This window comes from Leuresthes tenuis, unplaced genomic scaffold (genome assembly GCF_036924035.1).
Source record: "Leuresthes tenuis unplaced genomic scaffold, fLeuTen1.0.hap1 SCAF_16, whole genome shotgun sequence".
Taxonomy (NCBI): domain Eukaryota; kingdom Metazoa; phylum Chordata; class Actinopteri; order Atheriniformes; family Atherinopsidae; genus Leuresthes; species Leuresthes tenuis.
Genome location: NW_027325370.1, coordinates 866,552 through 885,382, shown reverse-complemented (window position 1 = coordinate 885,382; position 18,831 = coordinate 866,552). Strand labels below are relative to the sequence as shown.

The 18,831-nt window shown below is 46.1% G+C and overlaps 1 protein-coding gene across 1 annotated transcript in view; it reads right to left on the bottom strand.

Annotated features, from left to right (window-relative positions):
- slc6a8 (solute carrier family 6 member 8) overlaps positions 1-16,665 on the bottom strand; it is a 30,331-nt gene extending 13,666 nt beyond the window's left edge. The window contains exon 1 of the mRNA XM_072367989.1: positions 14,943-16,665. Coding sequence (XP_072224090.1) covers positions 14,943-15,282 — 340 coding nt within the window. The 5' untranslated portion in view covers positions 15,283-16,665. The remainder of the gene's footprint in view (positions 1-14,942) is intronic.
- Positions 16,666-18,831: the final 2,166 nt, after the last annotated feature.

Genomic DNA, 18,831 nt, shown 5'->3' with positions numbered 1-18,831 from the left:
CATTAAAAATAAGTAAACGACACGTTCACAGACAATCTGACATCTGACAACTTTAAAAATAAGTAAACGACACGTTCACAGACAATCTGACATGTGACAACTTCAAAAATAACTGTAAACGACATGTTCACAGACAATCTGACACCTGACAACTTTAAAAATAAGTAAACGACACGTTCACAGACAATCTGACATCTGACAACTTTAAAAATAAGTAAACGACACGTTCACAGACAATCTGACATGTGACAACTTCAAAAATAACTGTAAACGACACATTCACAGACAATCTGACATCTGACAACTTTAAAAATAAGTAAACGACACGTTCACAGACAATCTGACATGTGACAACTTTAAAAATAAGTAAACGACACGTTCACAGACAATCTGACATCTCACAACTTCAAAAATAACTGTAAACGACACGTTCACAGACAATCTGACATCTGACAACTTTAAAAATAACTTTGAACGACACGTTCACAGACAATCTGACATCTAAAAACTTTAAAAATAACTATAATATAAAGTATAGTAATAAAATATGCATGTAATAAACCTTTAGTAAACTTACAAAAAAATACTTATATTATTATCAGTTTATATAAACTATTTAAAATCAAACCTTCATAAAGCATTTATTAATATATAGTGAACTGGAACAGGTGATGAAATTATTTTGCACTTAAATTAGTCTTTTTTTTAAATCAGAAATTGATTTTTTTAATCACATCTTGCGATCAATGTTCCGATTAAATAAGTTTTACACATAAAACATGTTTTTCTGAGTTAAATAATACCAGAGAAGACTTAAATCAACAGCTGCTCAGTGATGATCCCGTTGATCAGTTTTCTCTTCCATTTAATTTTTTCAGTTTAATGGCAGGAACGGTCTTCCGTATCTGTCTTTTTAAATCTCTCGATGTGACTAAATGAGCAAAATGTTCGGGTTTAAATTCACAAAATAAGCAAATGTAAAGATTAGCTTCAGCCTCATAAAAGCAAACATGGAGCCGACACAACGCCATCGATGGTGAAAAGTGAATAAAGGCGGCTGAGCGGCGCCGCCACAGGAGGCGCTACAGGCTGCGTTAGCAGTGGTTGTAAATCAGTAGAAGAAGTAGATGTTCTGAGATGTTCTGAGATGTTCTGAGATGTTCTGAGATGTTCTGAGCTGTTCTGAGCTGTGGTGGCTGCCCACAAGGGCACAACAGAAAGTGGTCTTCAGGAATTATTTCAATCTCTGGGAATATCATCTCTGATTTGTAGAAAAATAAACTTTTTTCCACATTTTCGGTGTTTTTATCCTGCTTTTGCTGCTCATGCAGAATCTGATGAAGCCCGGCCTGAGCGGGTGAATGCTGCCTCTCTCTGGTATTTTAATCGGAGCGATGGCGCTCCACACAGCGGGCCTAACTGGGTCACAGTGCCAGCAGGAACTGGCATGAATGGAATCAAACTGGAGTGACACTGAGGCGGAGGGACCGTGGTTACGTAACGCTGCCGTGACACGCTGAGCTCTTACACAAGGAGCCGCCGTTCGTCACATCATCGAGTTCTGTTAAAGGAACAGTTCAGCATCTTTCTCACTGCATTCATGGCCACTTTGTGTCCGTCTTTGCATCTTTTCTGGTTAGATTTCTGATTCTCGGATGCATTTTTTCATTCTGACGGAGCAGAATGTGTCCTTCTGAGCTCTAAAAGCAGCAAGTGGAGGCCAAACATTAAAGATGCTCTCCTCTTTGAGCTGCTGCCAGAGAAGAGCTGTCGATACGAAGCTGAGAGGCAGACAGGACAGAAGCAGGAGTAAAACGTCCTTTCACAGGCTCAGAGGAAACCAGCTGCTACAGATGAGAGGGAAGAAAGGATCCCTGAAGCCTTTCAGGTTACGGTTTTAAAGAAAACTTCATACCTGAACAACCTAAAGGCTGCAGTCAAAATAAAGAGAAAAATACTGAGTTTTTCTTTAGTTTTTTCCTTTTTGATCCTTTTCTGAACTCATTGAACACAACTATGAACAAAACTGCTCCAGCTTCTGATCTTTTTCATGTTTTTCTGTCATTTTATCCACAGAAAAACAAGAGAAAATCAGTAAAAAGTCTTTAATCAGATCCTGATTCTTCAGTGTTTCATGGCCAAGAACTGGTTCATATCTGTTAGTTTCATCTGTTCAGAGTCCAGAAATCTTTTACTGAATCTCTGAGAGTTGATAAACCTGTTTAACTGGTAAGCTAGCTGTTAGCCTCATGCAAACATGGATTAACATTACAGTGACATTACAAACCAGAGTTCTGTGACACGTTTCTTTAAATGGGAACTAAATAAAACCAATTATAGATGTATTAATTATTCTTAGCTCTAATTTACGCTCAGTATGAATGAGAATGGAACTCATTAGCAGTCTGAGGATAATAACTCCATCGTGTAATAATGTAATAATGTATATACTTATATATATTTATTATATTATTATATATAATATATATATATTATATAATATACTTATTCATTCATTCAGAATAAGAAGGAGAAAAATAGCATAAATAACAGAAAATATCCTGATGAACCAGGATCTAAACCAGCGTACAGCATCTGGCTTACGATGAAAACATCTGCAGCAACTTTACTGCTGGTCAGATAAAACATTCAGACTAAAACAACACACTACAACCTGTGAGCTTTAAACAGTTAAACTTTATGTTTTCTTTAAACTCGTCATCAGTCATTCAGTCAAACTGCAGAGGAAATGTGCCACGAGGCGGATTCAGTTTACAGTAAATACACCAGAGCTGCACCAGGAGACACAATCACCTTCATTATCCAGTGCTGTGCACACACACACGTGCACACACACGTGCACACACCTGCACACACACACATGAAGTCACTTTAGATGCAGCTCCAGCAGCTGATGACGCTAAACTCATCATCTCTGACGTAAGCTGAGGCCTCACAGGTTAGCGTTAGCATGTAGCTGCTGTTTTCTTAGCCTAGCGTGTAGCTTAACACAGAAGAGCCACTGATGAGTCACGACTGCAGAGAGAGAGAGAAGGATGGAGGCGGGGGAGGGGTGGCAGAGGCTCAATAAAAATCCTTTTTCATACATACACAGACTGAGCTAAGTGGTGTAATGCTGTTAGCTCATCAGTAACTCAGTGTTGATGGGATTACGGAGCACTATGGCCTCGTCAGAGCGAAGCGCACACACCACCGCTAACGGTGTGTCTCAGACGTCACGAGCTGCTGGAGATCCCTGAGCTCCGCTTCTCATATGGATCACAAACAGTTTATTCAAAGCTCATCTAAATAATATGTTAATTAGGACTCAGATCATCTTGCCTTCATTTCCCAGCAGGTTTTACCTGCTAAAAAATGACTGAATATGAAGGAGAAGGTCAGAGATGGAGGGAAAAAAGATGAATAAAGAGAAACAAAATCACGCTGCCAAGAAACAAGAATAACAGCTTTTCACAAAGTTTTTAAATGATTTACTAAGTTTCAGTTGATTAGTGCTTCTGTTGTTCTGGAATGACTCTGAGATGCTTATTAAAGGTTTTCTTAACACTTGAGAACAAACAGGAAAAAGACTGAGGAGTGGTCCATAAACTGAGGTCGGAACAAGGATTTAACACCTGTGAGCAGGTGAAGCTCCACGGCGTGCCGAGTGTCACCGAACAGGTTGGTGGTTGATTAGAGCTGAAACAGAGCCGCGGCTACAGATAGCCCGCTAAACTGCAGCTACAGTTAGCCCGCTAAACTGCAGCTACAGTTAGCCCGCTAAACTGCAGCTACAGTTAGCCCGCTAAACTGCAGCTACAGTTAGCGAGCTAAACTGCAGCTACAGTTAGCGAGCTAAACTGCAGTTACAGTTAGCCCGCTAAACTGCAGTTACAGTTAGCGAGCTAAACTGCAGCACTACAGTTAGCCCGCTAAACTGCAGGGCGACAGTTAGAGAGATAAACTGCAGTTACAGTTAGCCCGCTAAACTGCAGTTACAGTTAGCGAGCTAAACTGCAGCACTACAGTTAGCCCGCTAAACTGCAGGGCGACAGTTAGCGAGCTAAACTGCAGCTACAGTTAGCGAGCTAAACTGCAGTTACAGTTAGCCCGCTAAACTGCAGTTACAGTTAGCCCGCTAAACTGCAGCACTACAGTTAGCCCGCTAAACTGCAGCACTACAGTTAGCCCGCTAAACTGCAGTTACAGTTAGCCCGCTAAACTGCAGCACTACAGTTAGCCCGCTAAACTGCAGCACTACAGTTAGCCCGCTAAACTGCAGTTACAGTTAGCCCGCTAAACTGCAGCACTACAGTTAGAGAGATAAACTGCAGTTACAATTAGCGAGCTATGCTGCAGCGCGACAGTTAGCCAGCTAAGCTAAGTCAGTGGGCTAATACTTGCTGTTTATGGCAGCTGGAGGTTTGGAGGCTCAGAGTGACGCATTGGTCACATGATACATACCATTGTATCATGTGGTCATACAGACCGTAAAGTAGGAAATCAAAGAAGAAATATCAGCTCTTAATGACCGAGTTCCATCACATCTTAAAGATCTCACAGTTGGATATTTCCCCAACAGAGCACTTTGCTCTCAGGCTGCAGGTTTCCTTGTGGTTCCCAGAGTTTCTAAAAGCAGAATGGGAGGCAGAGCCTTCAGTTATCAGGCCCCTAAAAGCAGAATGGGAGGCAGAGCCTTCAGTTATCAGGCCCCTAAAAGCAGAATGGGAGGCAGAGCCTTCAGTTATCAGGCCCCTAAAAGCAGAATGGGAGGCAGAGCCTTCAGTTATCAGGCCCCTAAAAGCAGAATGGGAGGCAGAGCCTTCAGTTATCAGGCCCCTAAAAGCAGAATGGGAGGCAGAGCCTTCAGTTATCAGGCCCCTAAAAGCAGAATGGGAGGCAGAGCCTTCAGTTATCAGGCCCCTAAAAGCAGAATGGGAGGCAGAGCCTTCAGTTATCAGGCCCCTAAAAGCAGAATGGGAGGCAGAGCCTTCAGTTATCAGGCCCCTAAAAGCAGAATGGGAGGCAGAGCCTTCAGTTATCAGGCCCCTCTCTGTGGAACCAGCTGCCAGTTTGGCTTCAGGAAGCAGACACCCTCTCTACCTTTAAGATCAGGCTGAAACTTTCCTTTCTGATAAAGCTAATAGTTAGCACGGAGCAATGATAAAGAGCTTGTTAAATGAAGGTTTACTTCAGTTCTTTGGGTCAATGAGTCCATTTAATCAACCTTTGTGACCTCAGTGAGCTGCTTCTGTATCTCACACCGAATTAATGCCTGTTTTATTCTGATTATCTTTATTGTCAGACTTTGGAAGATTAGATGAACTAAAAGTGGGATTTTACGGCCTCGCTGCCCTTCTTTGATGCATGAACTTTGGACCAAGCACCAATAAGACTTCCCAGAACCGGCTGACCTCACTGAACCTGTTCTTCAGGAGCTAAAGGACGTAAAAGTGCTTCTGAATGTGAGCAGATGCAGGCGGATGAGAGGCTTCCTGGTGCTGAAATGTGGTCAGAACCAGCCTCCTGAAGTGTTTTCAGTTGGCTTTGGTTTGGTCCTGCAGCAGAACTTTAATGGACGCCTGTAACTGGGCCGATCTGTGTGGTTCTGAGGGTAAAGTTTGGCCTCAGGCTGAAGTTTGCCTCCTGATCTGTGATTGGCTCGCCTGCTGACTCAGGATCAGCCTTCCACCGCCGGGCTTTAATTAAGGGCCACAGATTTATGGGTCACATGTGTGACTCAGAGCCGTGTGAGCGGCACCCCTCTGAGTCCAGGTTTGGACCAGATCCACCTGCTGGCTTCATTACTTTTCTACAGTTCAATCTGAAAGTGCCGACTTCTTCTCTCTTTGTAAAACTGTCCAAAAAGTTCCTGAAGGAGACAATCGGACCTTCTGAGGCCCGGTTTTTACTGGCTGTTTCTAACCTGTCGAACGGCTCTGTGAGCGGGTCCAATTCTGCAGGCAGGACCCGTGAAAGCCCGGCAGAACCCAAGATAAGAGATATCACAGTCAGATAATAACAGAAGTTTCTTTTGTGTATGAAAGCGGTTCTTAAACCAGCAGAACCGGGCCGGACAAAGAGCTGCTGGGATCAGCCCATAAACCAGCAGAACCGGACCGGACAAAGAGCTGCTGGGATCAGCCCATAAACCAGCAGAACCGGGCCGGACAAAGAGCTGCTGGGATCAGCCCATAAACCAGCAGAACCGGGCCGGACAAAGAGCTGCTGGGATCAGCTCCGGCCCATAAACCAGCAGAACCGGACCGGACAAAGAGCTGCTGGAATCAGCCCATAAACCAGCAGAACCGGGCCGGACAAAGAGCTGCTGGGATCAGCCCATAAACCAGCAGAACCGGGCCGGACAAACAGCTGCTGGGATCAGCTCCGACCCATAAACCAGCAGAACCGGGCCGGACGGATTTATCCACCTTACTGAGGACTCAGATCGGATGCTTCCTTCTTAGTTTTTGTTCATCATCATCAGGATGTTGGTCTCCTGCAGCTGATCAGCTGATCGGTCCCTGGTGTGGACCCATCGATCAGCTGATCGATGGGTCCACACCAGGGACCGATCAGCTGATCGATGGGTCCACACCAGGGACCGATCAGCTGATCCATGGGTCCACACCAGGGACCGATCAGCTGATCCATGGGTCCACACCAGGGACCGATCAGCTGATCTATGGGTCCACACCAGGGACCGATCAGCTGATCGATGGGTCCACACCAGGGACCGATCAGCTGATCGATGGGTCCACACCAGGGACCGATCAGCTGATCCATGGGTCCACACCAGGGACCGATCAGCTGATCGATGGGTCCACACCAGGGACCGATCAGCTGATCTATGGGTCCACACCAGGGACCGATCAGCTGATCCATGGGTCCACACCAGGGACCGATCAGCTGATCGATGGGTCCACACCAGGGACCGATCAGCTGATCGATGGGTCCACACCAGGGACCGATCAGCTGATCGATGGGTCCACACCAGGGACCGATCAGCTGATCCATGGGTCCACACCAGGGACCGATCAGCTGATCGATGGGTCCACACCAGGGACCGATCAGCTGATCTATGGGTCCACACCAGGGACCGATCAGCTGATCCATGGGTCCACACCAGGGACCGATCAGCTGATCCATGGGTCCACACCAGGGACCGATCAGCTGATCCATGGGTCCACACCAGGGACCGATCAGCTGATCCATGGGTCCACACCAGGGTGGACTGTAAGCTCTCTCAGGTTCAGGTTTATCTCTAAGACTCTCCGCCTCCGTAACTCAGCTGCTTTTAGCTTCCTGTGGCCCACATACCTGAACACAGCTCAGCCCAAGGAGCTCTGATCTGTGTTCAGAGGTCATGTGATCACACATCTGTAATCACACATCTGTGATCACACATCTGTAATCACACATCTGTAATCACACATCTGTAATCACACATCTGTTTGAACACATCTGTTTGAACACATCTGTGCAGACTGAGGAGTGACGGCTCAGTGCAAACAGGCATTATGGATCGCTGATGTTCTTTCAGGTTCAGGCTGACGTCTCAGGGCCTGAAACTGAAGAAGAAGAAAAGAAGCAGAAGAAGAGGAGGAAGGAGACAAGAAGCAGAAGAAGAAGAAAAGAAGCAGAAAAGAAGCAGACGAAGAAGCAGAAAAGAAGCAGAAGAAGCAGAAAAGAAGCAGAAGAAGCAGAAAAGAAGCAGAAGAAGAAGAAAAGAAGCAGAAGAAGAAGAAAAGAAGCAGACGAAGAAGCAGAAAAGAAGCAGAAGAAGAAGAAAAGAAGCAGAAAAAGAAGCAGAAGAAGAAGAAAAGAAGCAGAAAAGAAGCAGACGAAGAAGCAGAAAAAGAAGCAGAAGAAGAATAAAAGAAGCAGAAGAAGAGGAGGAAGGAGACAAGAAGCAGAAAAGAAGCAGAAGAAGAAGAAAAGAAGCAGAAAAGAAGCAGAAAAGAAGCAGACGAAGAAGCAGAAAAGAAGCAGAAGAAGAAAATAAGCAGAAAAGAAGCAGACGAAGAAGAAAAGAAGAAGAAAAGAAGCAGAAGAAGAGGATCCTCGGGGACTCTGAGCTCCAGCGACTCCTCCAGTTTCACTCTGACTCAACCACAGAGATCCACCTGCTGTGGAAGTCAGACATGAAAACACCTCCCACCAGGCAGCCGCCATTTTCTGCACAATTAAACAGATAAATCTCCTCAGACTCAGCATCTCGGCTGGGAAAAGTCCTGGAAACGTTCTGCAGAGATCTGCAGGGTCCTGGAATGTCCTTGGAAATCTTCCAGGACCGTCTAAAGTGACTGAAAGTTATTGAGGATTGTCCCCCAGCGTCGATCAGGTCCAGAGCCGGATCGATCCGATCTGATCTGGAGCGAACCTTTGATCCGGGTCAGTGTCAGCGGCCAGTTTTATGACTGCAGAGTGTGAGCGTGTTGATTGGCTGCCAAATGTGACATCATCATCCCTCTCACCATGTGGACCAGAGATTAACAAGAGTGGCCTGAAAGCTTTTAATCCTGTTGGCAGACTGCCCCCCCCCCCCCCCCCCCCCCGCCTCCTCTCCTGTTTCCTCCCCTCTTTCCTTCCCTTCGTTTCCTCTCCTCGTTCCCTCCCTTCATTTCCTCCCCTCTATCCTTCCCTTCATTTCCTCCCTTCGTTTCCTACCTTCGTTTCCTCTCCTCGTTCCCTCCCTTCATTTCCTACCTTCGTTTCCTCTCCTCATTTCCTCCCCTCTTTTCCTCCCTTCGTTTCCTCCCCTCTTTCCTTCCCTTCGTTTCCTCTCCTCGTTCCCTCCCTTCATTTCCTCCCCTCTTTCCTTCCCTTCGTTTCCTCTCCTCGTTCCCTCCTCTCTTTTCCTCCCCTCTTTCCTTCCCTTCGTTTCCTCTCCTCGTTCCCTCCTCTCTTTTCCTCCCTTCGTTTCCTCTCCTCTATCCTTCCCTTCGTTTCCTCCCTTCGTTTCCTCCCCTCTTTCCTTCCATTCGTTTCCTCTCCTCGTTTTCTCCCCTTTCCTTCCCCTCGTTCCCTCCCTTCGTTTCCTCCCCTTTCCTTCCCTTCGTTTCCTCTCCTTGTTTCCTCCCCTCGTTTCCTTCCCTTCGTTTCCTCTCCTTGTTTCCTCCCCTCGTTTCCCTCCCTTCGTTTCCTCCCCTCGTTTCCTTCCCATCATTTCCTCTCCTCGTTTCCCTCTCCTTGTTTCCTCTCCTAGTTTCCTCCCCTCGTTTCCTTCCCTTCGTTTCCTCTCCTAGTTTCCTCCCCTCGTTTCCTCCCCTCGTTTCCTCTCCTCGTTTCCTCTCCTCTCCTCCAGTATTTCTACTGTTGAGTGGTTTTAAGACACTTTTATGTGTCCTTGGGGAGGTTTTAGAAGTCCTGGAAGATCTATTCTCATGGAGGTTTCTATGCATTTACAGTCAGTAAATCAGTCAGTAAATCAGTCAGTAAATCAGTCAGTAAATAAAGTTGTTAATCATTTGTCAGCATACGCTGACCTCAGCCACAGTCGCTGGTCGACTTTTATTCAAACCGATTCATCTTCCAGGTTCTCTGGAACTGCCCTAAAACACCAGAAATCACCTCCAGAACCCCTGAAACTCCCTTAAAGTTCGTCACATCCTTTTTAAAGGTCCATGACGCAGAAATATCTGCGCACCTTGACAGAAAACTGGTTTGAACTCTGCTTCTGTGTGTCACAGATTTTCAGGAAACTTGCCAAATTCCAGGTTGACAAAACAGTGCTGACCTTGTTTTCTGAGTCTGTTGTGATCTTCTATCGTCTGCTGGTACGTTAACATCAGAGGAAATGTGGCCAGGACGCCCCTCAGCCTCATGTGGGGCTGTTACCATCTGCCCTAAACGTTATCCTATCCCTCCGATAATAGCAGCCTTTTCCTTCTTAGTGACCCCTCAAAACGTCCTCATTCTGAAGGTCTTCATGCCAAACTGGTCCTCACAAAGATAGAAACACACACAGTGACCTGAAGGACACGACTGATTGTAAAGATGAAAAAACTGAGCTCAGGTCAGTTTATTATCAGGGAAGCGTCCTTGGCTGGTTTCTGCAGCAACACACACTCTGCAGGACCATAAATCCAAGTGATTTATGAGAGAACAGAAAGTTCAGACAAAGATGAAGTGTCGGCCATGATGAGACGAGCCTCCTTTATCGTCTCCTTTAGGAAACGCCGCCATCTTTCTGTTCTGTTCAGGTGAGGATGTGATGAGGTCATCACAAACAGGGAGGAGTCAGGGAGGAGGAAGCCTTGAACTGAGTGTTGGGACGCTCCAGGATGGTCCTTAAAGTGTGATGAAGCAGGTGTGAAGCAGGCGACCTTTCCATGAAGCTGTGATGAACATTTCCTGTTGGCTCTCTGTGATTTAAGCCCCCCCCCCCTCCCTGTGAACATCCAGACCTTTTCTCCTCCGTCCGGCCGACTGTGGGAACGAGACCTTTTCAGGTGAGAGGAACGTCTCTTTCAGGCCGTGAACCTCTTCATCCTGCTCTGCCCCCCCCTCAGGAAGTGATTCCTTTCAGATTACAGAACCCAGAGCTTAATGTTTCATTTATCTCACCAGTGAAGTGTTGATGAACTCCTGTTAGAGGGAAGGTTTTCATGCTGTTGACTGCAGGCTTTGGTGTTTGTACGGCTGGAGTAAAAGCTTTCGGGTGGGGGCTAAACATTCATCAGACGTCTCATGCTCACAGAGCAGAGCGCTGCAGTTTCACCATAAAGAGGTTGTGCAACGTCTTCCCCTTTTTCTCAGCTTTCTTACTCACTGTGACACCTACATGTGGGTGTGGCGGACGGAGCGTCACCCACACTTTCAGACTGAGCCACAGTAAAACCTGTCGAGTCGTGTTGGTGACGCTGGACTGAGTTTGAATGAACAGATCAGAGATCAGAGAGCTTTAAACCGAACATGAAGTAAAAATGAGATGTTAAGATGTAACACAGAGTCGTTCAGGACGTCCACACACACCTCAGATCTATGTACGACTTCAGCTAACATCCTCAGATCTACGTACGACCTCAGCTAACATCCTCAGATCTACGTACGACCTCAGCTAACATCCCCAGATCTACGTACGACTTCAGCTAACATCCCCAGATCTACGTACGACCTCAGCTAACATCCCCAGATCTACGTACGACCTCAGCTAACATCCCCAGATCTACGTACGACCTCAGCTAACATCCCCAGATCTACGTACGACTTCAGCTAACATCCCCAGATCTACGTACGACTTCAGCTAACATCCTCAGATTTACGTACGACTTCAGCTAACATCCCCAGATCTACGTACGACTTCAGCTAACATCCCCAGATCTACGTACGACTTCAGCTAACATCCCCAGATCTACGTACGACCTCAGCTAACATCCTCAGATCTACGTACGACCTCAGCTAACATCCCCAGATCTACGTACGACTTCAGCTAACATCCTCAGATCTACGTACGACTTCAGCTAACATCCCCAGATCTACGTACGACTTCAGCTAACATCCTCAGATTTACGTACGACTTCAGCTAACATCCTCAGATTTACGTACGACTTCAGCTAACATCCTCAGATCTACGTACGACTTCAGCTAACATCCACAGATCTACGTACGACTTCAGCCGACATCCTCAGATCTACGTACGACTTCAGCTAACATCCCCAGATCTACGTACGACTTCAGCTAACACCCTTAGATCTACGTACGACTTCAGCTAACATCCTCAGATCTACATACGACTTCAGCTAACACCCTCAGATCTACGTACGACTTCAGCCAACATCCCCAGATCTACGTACGACTTCAGCTAACATCCCCAGATCTACGTACGACTTCAGCTAACATCCTCAGATCTACGTACGACTTCAGCTAACATCCCCAGATCTACGTACGACTTCAGCTAACATCCTCAGATCTACGTACGACTTCAGCTAACATCCTCAGATCTACGTACGACTTCAGCTAACATCCTCAGATCTACGTACGACTTCAGCTAACATCCCCAGATCTACGTACGACTTCAGCTAACATCCCCAGATCTACGTACGACTTCAGCTAACACCCTTAGATCTACGTACGACTTCAGCTAACACCCTTAGATCTACGTACGACTTCAGCTAACATCCTCAGATCTACGTACGACTTCAGCTAACATCCTCAGATCTACGTACGACTTCAGCTAACATCCCCAGATCTACGTACGACTTCAGCTAACATCCTCAGATCTACGTACGACCTCAGCTAACACCCTCAGATCTACGTACGACTTCAGCTAACATCCTCAGATCTACGTACGACTTCAGCTAACATCCTCAGATCTACGTACGACTTCAGCTAACATCCTCAGATCTACGTACGACTTCAGCTAACATCCTCAGATCTACGTACGACCTCAGCTAACATCCCCAGATCTACGTACGACCTCAGCTAACACCCTCAGATCTACGTACGACTTCAGCTAACATCCTCAGATCTACGTACGACCTCAGCTAACATCCCCAGATCTACGTACGACTTCAGCTAACATCCTCAGATCTACGTACGACTTCAGCTAACATCCTCAGATCTACGTACGACTTCAGCTAACATCCTCAGATCTACGTACGACCTCAGCTAACATCCCCAGATCTACGTACGACTTCAGCTAACATCCTCAGATCTACGTACGACTTCAGCTAACATCCTCAGATCTACGTACGACTTCAGCTAACATCCTCAGATCTACGTACGACTTCAGCTAACATCCTCAGATCTACGTACGACTTCAGCTAACACCCTTAGATCTACGTACGACTTCAGCTAACATCCCCAGATCTACGTACGACTTCAGCTAACACCCTTAGATCTACGTACGACTTCAGCTAACACCCTTAGATCTACGTACGACTTCAGCTAACATCCTCAGATCTACGTACGACTTCAGCTAACATCCTCAGATCTACGTACGACCTCAGCTAACATCCTCAGATCTACGTACGACTTCAGCTAACACCCTTAGATCTACGTACGACTTCAGCTAACATCCCCAGATCTACGTACGACTTCAGCTAACACCCTTAGATCTACGTACGACTTCAGCTAACACCCTTAGATCTACGTACGACTTCAGCTAACATCCTCAGATCTACGTACGACTTCAGCTAACATCCTCAGATCTACGTACGACTTCAGCTAACATCCTCAGATCTACGTACGACTTCAGCCGACATCCCCAGATCTACGTACGACTTCAGCTAACATCCCCAGATCTACGTACGACTTCAGCTAACATCCTCAGATCTACGTACGACCTCAGCTAACATCCTCAGATCTACGTACGACTTCAGCTAACATCCCCAGATCTACGTACGACTTCAGCTAACATCCCCAGATCTACGTACGACTTCAGCTAACACCCTTAGATCTACGTACGACTTCAGCTAACACCCTTAGATCTACGTACGACTTCAGCTAACACCCTTAGATCTACGTACGACTTCAGCTAACATCCTCAGATCTACGTACGACTTCAGCTAACATCCTCAGATCTACGTACGACTTCAGCTAACATCCCCAGATCTACGTACGACTTCAGCTAACATCCTCAGATCTACGTACGACTTCAGCTAACATCCCCAGATCTACGTACGACCTCAGCTAACATCCTCAGATCTACGTACGACCTCAGCTAACATCCTCAGATCTACGTACGACTTCAGCTAACACCCTTAGATCTACGTACGACTTCAGCTAACATCCTCAGATCTACGTACGACTTCAGCTAACATCCCCAGATCTACGTACGACTTCAGCTAACATCCTCAGATCTACGTACGACTTCAGCTAACATCCCCAGATCTACGTACGACCTCAGCTAACATCCTCAGATCTACGTACGACTTCAGCTAACACCCTTGGATCTACGTACGACTTCAGCTAACATCCTCAGATCTACGTACGACCTCCTGCTGATTTCAGCTAAATGTGAAGAGAAAATCAGTCGAATGATTAAACTCTGCAGTAACTCCTCCTGTGTTCTGAATCTCTTCTTTTGCAGCATTTTGGATCTTATTGGCCTCAGAACTCTGCTGTCAGAGGCTGAACTGGGGATGATTACTCGTGTTTTTCTTTATGTAACTTCAGATTAGCGCCTGAGGGACACGCCAACCCGCCTCAGACCCTCAGGTCATGTGACGGCAGGCCGGCGGCCCCTCACAGCTGATCCTAACAGCATCGTTTCTTTCTTTTTACTTTAGAAGCAGCTGAAGATAAACTTTATTGAGTCTGTTTAATTGTTTTATTGTATTTTATTGCTTTTTATCTGGAAAGTGTGCCACATAAATCTGTGGCTCTGAATAAGTGAAGTGAGTTTGTCAGCAGGATGAGATTAAATGAGCCGGTACCGATGTTGTGACTGCTGCAGTGTGGAGGCAGGAAGTATACATTACATTAATTACATTGTTCATGCATTTATCAGACGCTTTAATCCAAAGCAACTTACAGGTAGGCAGACAGGAGGTATCCAGCCAGTATACGTTTGTGTAACACTGACTCTGACCTTTGACCTGCCATGGAGGACAGGTGAGGCCTGCAGGTATGAGAGCAGAGCGACGCCCACACGTGGGCGGGGCCAGTAAATGGACCCGGCTGACCCCCATGGGGAGGATGGACACACACAGTCCACACAGAACCTGCTGATCAATAACATATCAGCCTGTCAAAGCCCCGCCCCCTGTCCAGGCCACGCCCCCTTCGGCTCTTAGAGGAAACTTACCGTGAAAACACACATCCGATTGGACCCGTCCTGCCCAGAGCTCTGAGAGTCTGAGCGGGAACACAGAACCCACATGTAGCTCGTTCTGGTTCTGAGCTGAAAGCGGTTAAAATGGACCTGACTTAACTGCAGAGGGGCGGGGCTACCTGACCCCGCCCCTCCAGGTGTGTGTGGGTGTGGTGAGCCTCACCTCCGCCATTCTTGTAGCACAGGTACGGGAACCTCCAAACGTTTCCGAGGCCGACAGCGAAGCCCACGCAGGACATGATGAAGTCCATCTGTCGGGTCCATGTTTCCCGCTCCTGGTATCCTGGTCCAGCCCCGGTGACCACGCCTCCCATTTTGTCCTGAGCAGCACCAGCACCACCTGTCACGCCGCCACTGGACACCGATGTCAGAGAGACGAGGCCATTCGTGGCTGCTGGGGGGAAACCGTTACCGCTGCCGTTGGAAAGGAGCAGAGGCTTCTTCTTGGTCTCCTCCAGGAGACCCAGAGAGCAGGAGGAGGCCGGCAGAGCCTGCTTCTCCATGACTCCCAGAGCTGGAACGGGTCGGGAACTGGTCGGGAATGGGTTGGGAATGGGTCAGGAACAGGTCAGGAACAGGTCTGGAACGGGTCGGGAACTGGTCGGGAACGGGTTGGGAATGGGTCAGGAACGGGTCAGGAACCAGTCAGGAACGGGTTGGGAACGGGTCGGGAACCAGTCAGGAACCGGTCAGGAACCGGTTGGGAACGGGTCGGGAACGGGTTGGGAACCAGTAAGGAACCAGTAAGGAACCGGTCAGGAACCGGTCAGGAACGGGTCAGGAACAGGTCAGGAACGGGTCGGGAACGGGTTGGGAACCGGTCAGGAACCGGTCGGGAACGGGTCGGGAATGGGTTGGGAACGGGTTGGGAACGGGTCAGGAACCAGTCAGGAAAAGGTCGGGAACTGGTCGGGAACGGGTCGGGAATGGGTCGGGAACGGGTCGGGAACCGGTCAGGAAAAGGTCGGGAAAAGGTCGGGAACTGGTCAGGAACCAGTCAGGAACGGGTCAGGAACCAGTAAGGAACGGGTCAGGAACGGGTCGGGAACGGGTCAGGAACCAGTCAGGAACCAGTAAGGAACGGGTCAGGAAGAGTTCTAACCCTCAGTCTGTCTGTTCTGGATTTAATTTCTTTCTGTTTCTGCCCTCAAAGACTCACAGATTACAGTCAGTCCAACTTTCTCTCCTTTAATTCCTCTTAAATCTATCCGTTATACCTCAGTCCAACAGAACCAGTTCGAACCCAGACGGGTCTGTTCTCCCTTTAATGATCTGTTAGATGTCTCCTCTCAGAGTCCAAACAGAGCAGGTCCCGGTCAGTCCTCCTCACTAATAACAGTAATAAACGTTACTCCTATCAGCTGATTCTGCTGCTTCTTTTAGGAATTCAGTTCTTTTCAGATTCAATAATTCAGATTAAAAACAGGACACAAATTCAGAATCTAGTAATAATCCGGGGACATTTCTTTCTCAAATTCGGGTAAAAAACTGTTAAACATAAGCGTTAAAAACCAAAAGAAGGGGAAGAACACCGACTGTCGGACAGCGACCTTCAAAAACAATCCACGAAACACTTGAATGTGAGTCTGAAGAATCGCATGAGAACTGAGAGTCACGGAGGAGACGGCGGCCTGTTGGAAGTCTGAGAGGACGGAGAGGACGACAGAACCCGAATTATTCCTCCCTTAAAAAAAGGAACGGATCCGGAGCGGCGCGCAGGTTCAGTCCCGGCGGCGGGCGGGCGGGCGGTGCAGGCTGTGGAGGAATGGCTGCGGCTCCATCCGATGAGGGGGCGGAGAGCCTGGGAGAAGCGTCCGGAGCCGGTCGCTGAGCGGTCAGATGTCCCGGCAGAGACGGTATTTAAAGACCTGCTGCGCTCTGTCCGTCTGTCTGTCTGTCGGCGCGCGCACCAGCAGCGGCTTTAAAAGGAGAAGAGGCTGCTGGCCGTGACGTCACGGACGAAGCCCCGCCCCGCCCCGGCCTCCCTCCCCCTCCCTGACTTCACACCCCCTCTCGTTGTGACATCTCCAACGTCAGGCGCGCGCACTGGCAGGTTGTGCATGAATGAATCTCTGCAGTCAGTTACATCACTGACTCATTCACAGGGAGAGCCTTCCTCCTCCTCTGAGTGTGGCGAGGTCATCCTCACCTCAGCCGGCGAGCAATTCAGTTTCATTTGGAAACTCACCTCATAAGGTCCAATTCATCCAATTCATCCAATTCATTCAATTCAGTTTCATTTAGAGACTCACCTCATAAGGTCCAATTCATTTAATTCATTCAATTCAGTTTCATTTGGAAACTCACCTCATAAGGTCCAATTCATTTAATTCATCCAATTCATTCAATTCAGTTTCATTTGGAAACTCACCTCATAAGGTCCAATTCATCCAATTCATCCAATTCATTCAATTCAGTTTCATTTAGAGACTCACCTCATAAGGTCCAATTCATTTAATTCATTCAATTCAGTTTCATTTGGAAACTCACCTCATAAGGTCCAATTCATTTAATTCATTCAATTCAGTTTCATTTAGAGACTCAGCTCATAAGGTCCAATTCATTTAATTCATTTAATTCATTCAATTCATCCAATTCAGTTTCATTTAGAAAGTGTCATCTCATACAGTCCAATTCATCCAATTCATTCAATTCAGTTTCATTTAGAAACTCACCTCATACGGTCCAATTCATCCAATTCATTCAATTCATCCAATTCATCCAATTCAGTTTCATTTAGAGACTCACCTCATACAGTCCAATTCATTCAATTTAAACCAATTCATTCAATTCAGTTTCATTTAGAAACTCACCTCATACAGTCCAATTCATTCAATTCATCCAATTCAGTTTCATTTAGAGAATCACCTCATACAGTCCAATTCATTCAATTCATCCAATTCAGTTTCATTTAGAGAATCACCTCATACAGTCCATTTCATTTAATTCATCCAATTCATTCAATTCAGTTTCATTTAGAAAGTAAATGGTAAATGGTAAATGGACTTGTACTTGTATAGCGCTTTTCTAGTCTAGCTGACCACTCAAAGCGCTTCGCTACATGTGTCATCATACAAAGTGTCATCTCATACAGTCCAATTCATTTAATTCATTCAATTCATCCAATTCAGTTTCATTTAGAGACTCACCTCATACAGTCCAATTCATTCAATTCATCCAATTCATTCAATTCAGTTTCATTTGGAAACTCACCTCATACAGTCCAATTCATCCAATTCAGTTTAATTTAGAAACTCACCTCATACAGTCCAATTCAGTTTAATTTATAAACTGTCACCTCATTCTGTCCAATTAATTTAATTCAGTTTCATTTAGAAACTCACCTCATACAGTCCAATTCATTTAATTCAACAAATTCATTCAATTCAGTTTCATTTATAAACTGTCACCTCATACAGTCCAATTCATTCAATTCATCCAATTCATTCAATTCAGTTTCATTTAGAAAGTGTCACCTCATACTGTCCAATTCATTCAATTCATCCAATTCAAACCAATTCATTCAATTCAAATTCATTCAATTCAGTTTAATTTAGAAACTCACCTCATACTGTCCAATTCATTCAATTCATCCAATTCAAACCAATTCATTCAATTCAGTTTAATTTAGAAACTCACCTCATACAGTCCAATTCATCCAATTCATTCAATTCAGTTTCATTTAGAAACTGTCACCTCATACAGTCCAATTCATTCAATTCATCCAATTCAAACCAATTCATTCAATTCAAATTCATTCAATTCAGTTTAATTTAGAAACTGTCACCTCATACAGTCCAATTCATCCAATTCAGTTTCATTTAATTTAGAAGCTCACCTCATACAGTCCAATTCATCCAATTAATTCAATTCAGTTTCATTTAGAAACTCACCTCATACAGTCCAATTCATCCAATTCATCCAATTCAGTTTCATTTAGAGACTCACCTCATACAGTCCAATTCATCCAATTCATTCAATTCAGTTTCATTTAGAGACTCACCTCATACAGTCCAATTCATCCAATTCATTCAATTCAGTTTCATTTAGAA